Below are 10,772 nucleotides of genomic sequence, written 5' to 3' on the forward strand. Positions count from 1 at the left end.
GTTTTTCCCTGGAAAGAATTAGAAGAGTTGCCAGCCATCCTCTTGCATAAAACTCATGTTTATTGATTCATTCATCCAAATTTTTTAAAGTGGTTATAATGTGCTGTGTGTTATTTTGATCTATCAAGTTCATTATACATTTTGTGATGAGATGATAAGGGATGTATAGATTTGTTTTTGTTTTATGTTACATTAAACCTCCATGGCTTAAGAGGGGGCAGAATGAGAAGCTAAGTCATTCTGTTTTGAAGATGGGAGTTGGAGTGCCCTTATTTGTGGTTCCACATAGCGAAGATGGGAGTTGGGGTGCCCTTATTTGTGGTTCCACATAGCTGTAAAAGAGTAGTAGAGGGAAACCTCTAGCTTCATTCTGCTGTTTCCTGCTTCCTGTCCCACAGTGTAGGATACCTCCTGTGTCCTTTAGAGTCATTGTGGTAGGGCTTTAATTAGAATAGGCACAGGATTTTTGAAACACTTGGTGTATCCTGCTTCCTAAATAAATGCAGCCTTCTCACAAATAATAAAACTCTGCTGAAAGGAGAAAAGCCAGGGCCAAGATCTCCCTGTTGCTAGTCTCCCTCAGTGGAGGAAGGCTCTGTAATCATAGTATACAGTTATGCACAGGCAGGCAGACATACTCACACAGAGAAGGAAAAAGACATTTCAGTGATCCATGCACAGTCCATATTTTAGCTGAATCATGAGGACCATTTACCTTAGTTTTCAGATTCGTGTTTTTGTGCCAAAGTATTTGTCCAAAAGTCAGCAAAAACAAAACAAACCCACAAAACCTTAATATGATTATCTGCAATGAATTTTTGTCAAGAGAGGATATTTTTTTCTCATGAATTGCTAGGATACATCCTAAGCTTCTCAATTTACTTTCTTTCTAAAACATTGAGAAAAATTGTGCTTATCAAAAGTTTAAATGCTTTTATGTAATTTTAACTTTGTAATAGTACTATAATTTCTTGAAACTCAGTAACTGGACCAGACAGTCAGTTTTTAATAACTGATAACTAATATAAACTCTAAGGACTTCTAAAACTTCTTTTAAAATAAACCTCTCATTTTAAAATTCTTTAAAATAAATGTATTTATTTCTTTTCTTGACACCACTAGATTCATTCACTGCCATAATTCCTCAATGTCTCTAGTAGGAAGCACCAGTAATAATTTGTAATATTGGAGATGCTCCTGATGGTGGAGTTACTACAGATTCGAATGTGTTCGCTGCTTCACAGCTAACACATTCTGAACCTGTGCCTCATCCAAAAAAAGGTTTCCTGCCTAGGACACAGGGTCATATGATGAAATGAACTCTTGAAATACAATTCCTTCCTTTGAGGAACACACTGTATTTCATGAATTTGTGAAACGTGCTTAGGTGTGTTACCCTTCACTGTCTTTAGAAGTGAATTGCAAAGGATTTCCTATCTAAATAAATTTCATAGTACCCTAAACATTCTAGTTTTTTAAATTTTGACATTGGAAAACAATATTGTGTTCTCTTTTTTTTACCATAACATAAATGTTACATTATGACCACTAAGGTCCTATTTTGTTTTTTAGCACTTCAGTTTATTCATCTTGGCTGGAGTATATTTATTGTTCACTAATGTGTTTAAAGGATGAACGCGTTAATATCTGTAAAATGCTCTTAAGTAGTTAACACAAAAACCCATGTAACCTTATAAAGTATTAGCATCTTCATCTTATCATCACCGTCTTCTTAAAGTGATAGTGTAATCATTTATTCAGGACCATCTAGCAAGCCACTGGCAGGGTTAGTACTAGAACTCAGAGTTTCAGGGCTGCCTTTGCTCAGTGACACCAGCCTTAGGTCAGGTGGCTAGCTCTTTGGAGAATGGAAATAGAATTCAGTTGACCTTGGCATTTTGGAGAAGTGGTTGCTTAAATGTAGAATTGTTTTTAAAGGGACAATCATAGAGTAATTAAATTAGAAACAGGAAAGAAAATCTCTAGCAATTTTTGTCTTCTTTGTTTTAAACAAACTTTGCTAGAGGAAATCACTGTTGAACACAATAGAGTGGGGATGTAGGTGGGAAGATTGAGATTGGTTATCAGGAAATTTTTTTTTTTTTTGTGGTACACGGGCCTCTCACTGTTGTGGCCTCTCCCGTTGCAGAGCACAGGCTCTGGACGCATAGGCTCAGCGGTCATGGCTCACCAGCCCAGCCACTCCGCAGCATGTGGGATCTTCCCGGACCGGGGCACGAACCCGTGTCGCCTGCATCGGCAGGCAGACTCTCAACCACTGCGCCACCAGGGAAGCCCCAAGGAAAACTTTTAAAATACAACTTTTGAACCATGGAGTATATTTTTAGAAGTAGTAGAATAATCACTTAAGAGTATACAGAGGCTCACAACTTTGTTTCAGGTACAACACTTTGAGGGAACAGTTTGACAGAAATAGCAGCCTGCAGCAATGAGCCTCTAATAAGGATTTTATGGACGTCACCCTTAGACAGAACCTAATAGACTCTACTAGTACTGTAAGCTAGAGAAACCAAATTTTTTTTTGTGGTGACTCTGGTTTTTCCTTCATGGTACCCACATGGTCCACAGAGCCATCTGGCCTACCAGAAATCAGGGCATGGTTAGGACTTGGTGACAGAACCATCAAATGTAGACCCAACTGGACCTGGATGAATTCCAACAGTGGAGCTGTATATTTGTGGCTTTTTTCTAAATTATATAGATTTATTTTAAGATAGCTCTGCTGAGTTCATGGATGGCTGAGAAAGATTGCTCCCAGTTTTGGATCAACATTACTCACTAGAAATGTGAGGAGGCTACCCTTTTCTGAATCCACCCTGCTTTTTTTTTTTTTTTCTTTCTTTTTTTTTTTTTTTTTTTTTTTTGTGGTACTCGGGCCTCTCACTGTTGTGGCCTCTCCCGTTGCGGAGCACAGGCTCTGGACGCGCAGGCTCAGCGGTCATGGCTCACGGGCCCAGCCGCTCCGCGGCACGTGGGATCTTCCCAGACCGGGGCACGAACCCGTGTCCCCTGCATCGGCAGGCGGACTCTCAACCACTGCGCCACCAGGAAAGCCCCACACTGTTTTTTTTTTTTTGCCAGCATTCCCACTCCCCACCTATGGTATTTTCTGATAATGGAATGTTTTACTAATGTTATAGCATGTACTCTTCTAGTAATCTCACAAAGTAGGTAAATAGAAAGCTGAGGGTGAGGATGGCTCAGAAGAGTTCAGACATTCTTAAAATTTATATTTCTATGACTGTAACATCTTAGGAAATATTTTCATGCTGAATGGAATCCTTTCTTACATGTTTTAATGCTAGTTTTTTTAATTAATAAAAATTTTACATTTAAAACAATGAATTCAAAGCTTGGGTTTAAGAAAAAACTGCCCATAAATATACATATATGTATAATTTATTTATTTTTATTCTTTTGAACCATTAACTTGAAAGAGAAGTGCAGTTTTATCAGAATATAAAGGAAGGAGAGAATGATCACTTTACAAAAGGATTTTTCACTTTGCCAACAAATTTATGGGAATTGTCTGTTAAAAAGCATGCTTCCCTAATACAATTGATTTGATTTTACAGATGTAAATCATTTAATACATACAATACAAATAGCCATTTCAAGTATACTGATTTGTGTGTTATAATTAAAGTAAAATATTTGAAATAAAAATCGGTAATTTGCAACATAGAAAATGTAAGCTAGCCTATTGCTTATTAGTGTAACTCTAAGGAATATTTCAAGAGAAATGGTTGTAAGACCTTATTAAGTAAAACTTCTATCAATCAAGGAAATATGTAATTATTATTTTAAATCTAATTTTATAATAAGCCCACTGCAATAACTAAAATCATAATTTTATTAGAGTTTTTCTTTTTCTAGGTTTTAATTACAACAAGGACAGCTGCTGATAATTTTAGCACCCAGTATGTTTTAGATGGCAGTGGCCACATAATTTCTCAAAAACCATCACATCTTGGTCAAGGTAAGAGAGAAGTTTTGTAGCATTCTTTGCCTTTTCTGTCTTAATTGTTTGTTTTAAAAAAATTTTTTACTCCTTAAATTCAAATGTATTGCTTTGGGTTTGTTTCTGATAAAGGCTGGTTAACTTCCAAGTGAACATTCAGCCTTACTTTACCTGCTAATCTTTTAAACATAGAGTTGTCCTCAAGAGGAACTGTGTGAAAGACTTTGAGCAACAATATGGGTTATTCTGTAAAACTCTTAAGAGCAGTTGTTTTACTATTGCTGGATCACTAGTGTCTTCTTTATATATGAAGGATAATATTTTCTTTAAATGCCTAAAACATTATTGATTTAGTAATCATGATAATAAACCATCCTATCAAGATATTATGATTAAATAATTAATTTAAAATATACTTGTTTGTGGAAAACTTCAAACATATGTACAAGTAGATAGAATAGAGCAGCGGTCCCCAACGTTTTTGGCACCAGGGACCGGTTTTGTGGAAGACAGTTTTTTCACAGACGGGGGTGGTGGTGAACGCGAGCGATGGGGAGCGGCAGATGACACTTCGCTCGCCCGCCACTCATTTCCTGCTGTGCGGCCTGGTTCCTCATAGGCCGTGGACTGGTAGCGGTCCACAGCCTGGGAGTTGAGGACCCCTGGAATGGAGTACCCATCACCCCTGGAATGGTGTACTCATCACTCAGTTTCAGTAGTAGTTATCAACTCATTGCTAAAGTTTCATCTAATACTCTCAGCCACTTCCTTCCTTTCTGTATTATTTGAAGCAAATAAATATATTATAAATTATATCGTATATAAATATAATATTCTATTTGTAATTTAGTTCTTTTTTTTACATTTTTTTAACTTTTAAAAAATTTTTATTTACTTATTAATTTTTTTGGCCACGCAACACCACACGGCCTGTGGGATCTTAGTTCCCCAACCGTGGATTGAACCTATGCCCCCTGCATTGGAAGTGCAGAGTCTTAACCACGGGACTGCCAGGGAGGTCCTGTAATTTAGTTCTCTAGTGTTTTATACACTTGTGTAATTTTAGTATGTTTTAATTGACATCTTATATTTTTAAGTTCCTCTACTACTTATTTACTTCTAAAGAAAAAAAATCTCTTCAGGCTTGAGTTTCACATATTTCCTTTAATCTTTTTCATGCTACTAATTTCTGGTAATGGGATCTATAAATTTGAGAGAATATTAAAGATATGCCCTGTTTAGAGTCATGTGCAAAAGAATTATTAGATCTGAAAAGGGACTTCTGTTGTTGTTGGGGGTTTGTTTTTGTTATTTGTCCTTCCAATTTTGTTGTAAGTTCATTTTAAATTTTTGGGTTCCTCATTGTAAATTATGAAAGCACTATATATATATATTTAAACATCTTTATTGGAGTATAATTGCTTTACATTGTTTTGTTAGTTTCTGCTGTATAACAAAGTGAATCAGCTGTACATATACTTATATCCCCATATCCCCTCCCTCTTGCCTCAAATTAGTTACTGATTTCCTTTGCCCATTAAGAATTATTTTTGCATCTACATAAAGAGTTAATAGGAACTCTTAAAAAAACATACTTTTTTCTCATTTATTCAGTTAATAAAATGAGCTCAAGTCTAAAAGTGATTTAATTTGATATATTGTACATGTTTTAATTAAAAGTAGTAGATTGTGATTCTTTTTCTTTTCTATATACTGAAGATAAAGACAAGGAGAAGGCATTTTTTAATATTGTCCCTATTCAGAAATGCTCTGACCCCAGTTCTTGGGAGTTCAGATTAAGAAACCATTAGGAGATATTTGAGTGGCTAGCCTATGGAGTACTTTGAAGGAATCTAGTCACCTTATAAAACTTAATTGTATTTATTTTTATCTTGGTAGTAGCCAGTCTAATCTGGATGGCCAGTGGCTCTGCATCACTCATACTTCTCATGCTTTTCTGTATTCATCTCCATGGGAACTATGAAATAACAATCCTTAAATATGGAATCCTTCTGATCTTTGCCCATTCGCTTATTGATTTTTTTTTTCTTGCTGACGTGAGTCTTCTCTACTTTAGTGAGACCACATAAGCATATTAAGAAATTTCTACAGTCAGTAAATGAACCTTATTTTCTTTAGCATATTCCTTTTATCTTAAGAAACTACCCACTTAGGGCTTCCCTGGTGGCGCAGTGGTTGAGAATCCGCCTGCCGATGCAGGGGACACGGGATCGTGCACTACCCACTTAGAAGGTCAACATTTGCGAAACCAGTCACTGCCTTTCATAACTCACTTTTTTTCCCCAATTGCAGCTGGTTGCCTAGGAAAACAACAAAAAGTCAAACTCTTAGTTTCTTATTGTTCTATGTAGACATATAAAAATCCACAAGCACTTTCAAAGGTCTTTTACATTTATATTGCCTTAGTGCTGATAGTTTTTGAGTGATTGAATCACAGACTCACATTTCATCACCCGTCATTTAAATGTATTCTGTGTAAGATAAAACTACAGTACAACCATCCTAATTAATACCTGTGCATTTAGGGTTCTTGTAGATTAATTTCTGCTGTGGTGTGAATATACTTGCTTAGCAGTTACTCCTCATATCATCTGATAGGATGATGACACCTGTAGATAGCCTAACTGTAGGTGCAGGGACAACTTACAACAAAATCTTCCTTAGGCATTGGAAAATTCATTACCCCTTTAAAACATGTTTTAAAATGTTTAAGAATAGTTTTACTAGAGATTCCAGTTCTGGTTTTTCCAGATGTAGGTATTTGTTTTATGGATTAATTTAATCATTTAAAATGATTTATGTGTTTAATAGAATGTCATTTAAAATTACCCTTCTGTTCAGTTCTAAGATGTTTTTAAAATTAACAAGAAATGTAAAAATAAACTTCTAGCTTTTAAATTCTTTTTTTTTTTGCGGTACGCGGGCCTCTCACTGTTGTGGCCTCTCCTGTTGCGGAGCACAGGCTCCGGACGCGCAGGCTCAGCTGCCATGGCTCACGGGCCCAGCCGCTCCGCGGCATGTGGGATCTTCCCAGACCGGGGCACGAACCCGTATCCCCTGCATCGGCAGGCGGACTCTCAACCACTGCGCCACCAGGGAAGCCCCTGGACAAATTCTTTTAACACCTCCTAGTACTTCTGCCTTAGGAATTTCTCAGATATCAAAAGTAATATATTTAAAGTACTGTGATCAGGGTATATCCTTTCCCTACTCTGTTATTAGAGTAATGCATCATGTTCTTTGTAAATCCCTGCTATGTGTGATTGTGCAGGTGTTGAAGGATGTTTTTTTTCATGTTGAGAATGGAACTTTATTCATTAAATAGTTTAAGAAAACTTTGATATAGTCAAGCAATCATACCTCTTTACATTAGGAATATAAATAGCTGCCTTTATAAATGGCATAACATAGGGTCATGTAAAAATATAACAGAGCATAGTACAGACTGCAGTTTAATTCTGGTGTTTATAGAATGTGCTAAAGTTAGAGAGCTGAGCAGTTCTCTTGTAAAATATGATCGTATACTATGGCCTCCTCCCTATTGGCCAGTATTACTTGGTACTTTTTTTAAGGATATACATTTCATTTGGAATCAGCAAAGTTTTCCATCATTAAGTTTTATTTGAACATATATATAATTCTTGGCTTACTGGTAATTCTCAGTTTGTTCAGAGAAAATAGTTTTAGCTGTTGAAGCAATAATTTATCAATTAATGTATGGATTAGGTACAGTGTGGTCTTTGATGCAGACATATATTTAAAAGCCAACATACATCTTTTCCTTTCATAAACATATATTTTGCCCTACTGATTTCTGCCTACCTTCCTTCCCACCATCTGTCCACAGCTACAGTATATCTCATTATATTTGCACAGCCTAGTGGAGAACACAGGTGAGTGAAAGGAATTCACAGACTAGTGGAGAACACAGATGAGTAAACAGGCAGTGACAGTAAAAAGAAGCCACAAGCTGCCTAGAGGAAGGTGAGCGAATTTTTCAGAAAAGATAACATTTGAGTTTGAAGATGGTAGTAAGGAGGGGTGGGAGCATAACCTTTCAATAAGAGAAGAATGATGGCTCTAGAAGATTTCAGGAGACCATTGCTCTCTGTGTAACAATGAGGGGGAAAAACACATAATTTAAAAACTCATTGGAGAACTGTGTCACAAAGAAATTAAATGAACCAAGTTCAGGAGGAAGATGACCCTTCCTAGGTGCACCTAGGCACAAAGAGATTGGTGGCTACTCAGGCTATCCCTGAGAGCATTAACTAAGCCTGGAGGCATAGGCATGCAAAGGAGCAAGCCTACTATAGACAAGGGATCTTTTATGGCCCTAGGAGAAACCAGCTGAACTTTATTAGCCACATGTGAGCTGACATGACAGGTTGGAGGATAGGATCCTCAAACACAGCTAGTTCACCCAAGAAGCCAAATCTCATCAGGACTTTTGCTGAGTAAGCAGTGGTGAAGAAAGTTGGGACTGAGCTAGAGAGAGAAATATCTTAAAGTCTTACAGTACTTAGGTCCCAAAGCCTTGCTAGAGGCATAGACCTGATTCCATCCTCAAGACATTTGAAACCAGAAGTGAACTGGAACTAAATAAAGGGGCAACTCAGCTCCAACCCAGATGAACTCCTCTAATTATGTATTGAAGAGATCTGTTCTTCACTCTAGCTGTTTGATGAGAAGATGAAGTACCTTCACTGGGGGGAAATATCTATTTCAATATCTACTGTTCTTTTATATATTATGTCTGATGAAAATAAAAGTATTGAGAGACATGAAGAAAGGAAAGTGGGGTTCATAGTCAAGAGAAAAAATAGTTGATATAAGCAAACTTGCAGATGTTTGAATTAGGGACAAGAACTTTTAAGACTACTGTTAAAGAATTTAGAGGAAAAGATGGTCAATTGGTAAGAAGGTGGAGAATATCAGCAGAGAAATGGAATTCTAAAAAAGAACCTAATGAAAATTCTAGAACTAAAAAATGTACCACTAAAAATAATACAAAGAAGTACAGCTAAAAAGCCAGTCAAGTAGATAAACTGGTATACTAAGAATGACATAGCAAAGTTCTGTGAGAATGTTTGGAGGTAGTAGATGCAGGAGATTAGGTAAGAAAATGGTAGCTTGGATATTAGGTTATGACGGGCCTGTTTTATCATGCTAAGGAGTTTGTACGCTTTCTTGCAACCAGTGAAACTTTTTAGGTAGAGGATGGATGCTATTTACAAAATTAACCAGTAAGACATTATAACATAACTCCTAGCATAATTTATGTCTTACTATAAGAGATGTTATCCTGAACTAAGGTTTGAGGAGAAGGAAGGGACTTGACATAAATTTGAGAGATATTTTGGGGATAGAATGGATAGGGCTAGGTGACTTAAGCAATATTGGTAGTAAGAGGTAGAGGAAATCTAGAGTACCCGTTATTAGAAACTGTTGGATGTCACTGTTATGTGAGAAAGGGAGGATAGATGTAATATCAGACTCAAGAAGAAAGATTGTGAGTTCAGGTCTGCGTGTGGTGATTTGAGGTATCTTTGGGATATCCAGGTAATAATTTTGAACAAGCATCTGTATATAACTTGAGTGTTATAGGTCTCATATATATCTTAATTATAAGATGCACGTTTTGACATCTCTGAAAACAAGTTGTGGCTTATAATTAATGGCTTCCTCAGATCCTTTTTGGACAAGCAGTTTTGTGCATTGTTCGTAATTTGTGTGTTGACTTCAGGAATAAACAACAATTTTGTATTTTCTTTCTGAAGCAACAAATGCTTTATGAGACCTAAAAAGGGAAAATAGCCACAAGTGAAAAAAGCTGCGTTAAATGCAGAAGGATTGCTGTCACATGCCAAGCATTGAAATTGAAGACACCAGAGGAAATTGCCTTATCCATGGGGCTAGTTAAAAGTAATTTCAAAGCATGAAAGTCTGGTGTGAGTAGTTCTGTGTTGCATGGGACTGTTGTTAAGGCATTGTAGCATACTTTAATTGGCTTGTTTTATCTTTTCTAGAGTTTCATAACAGTATGGTGTTTCTTACAGTTTTGTTGAAAAGAATCAGAGATATGGGAACATATGTATATGTATAACTGATTCATTTTGTTGTAAAGCAGAAACTAACACACCATTGTAAAGCAAGTATACTCCAATAAAGATGTTAAAAAAAAGAATCATTGGCATATGAATGGCAGTTGAAGCTGTTGGAGTAGAGGAAATATCTAGGGAGAACTTAGCTTGAGATGAGCAGAAGGCATAAGAGGTTTCAGAATAGGGTGTGATGTGAATTCTTCTGTGAGCGTGACCTCTGTTTAGCAATGGAGGCAGAGTGCGTACTTGTTCTGCGTGCATTCCTCTGTCAACTTTACCTCAGAACTTAACAGTGGCTTTTTTACTTCCCTAAGGCAGAGAATACCAGCACCACGGTGTTACTAGTGAGGAATACTGTGGTGTTCCTAGGATTTTTGTTCTTTGGTGGAAGTGACATGTACATTTAGGCCAAGAAAATACCCTACATAAAAATGGAGGGAGGCCCCCAAAAAAAACCACTTTAAATTGTTAGTACAGTCATCCCCCAGTATCTGATTGGTTCCAGGGCCCCCTGTGATTACCAAAATTCTCAGATGCTCAAGTCCTTTGTATAAAATGGTGTAGTAGTTGCATATAACCTGTATGCATCCTCCCATATATATATATATATATATATATATATATATATATATTTTTTTTTTTTTTTTTTTTTTTTTTTTGGTACA

At 36.6% G+C, this 10,772-nt stretch overlaps 1 protein-coding gene across 10 annotated transcripts in view; it reads left to right on the forward strand.

Annotated features, from left to right (window-relative positions):
- PMS1 (PMS1 homolog 1, mismatch repair system component) overlaps positions 1-10,772 on the forward strand; it is a 96,510-nt gene that overhangs the window by 14,786 nt on the left and 70,952 nt on the right. For all 10 annotated transcript variants that reach the window (XR_003677141.2, XM_007116568.2, XM_028480042.1 and 7 more), the window contains exon 5: positions 3,898-4,000. Coding sequence is in view for 9 of the 10 variants with exons in the window: in XM_007116568.2 (XP_007116630.1) it covers positions 3,898-4,000 (103 nt within the window). In the remaining variant the exon portion in view is untranslated. The remainder of the gene's footprint in view (positions 1-3,897; positions 4,001-10,772) is intronic.

The sequence above is a fragment of the Physeter macrocephalus genome, chromosome 2 (genome assembly GCF_002837175.3).
Source record: "Physeter macrocephalus isolate SW-GA chromosome 2, ASM283717v5, whole genome shotgun sequence".
NCBI lineage: Eukaryota > Metazoa > Chordata > Mammalia > Artiodactyla > Physeteridae > Physeter > Physeter macrocephalus.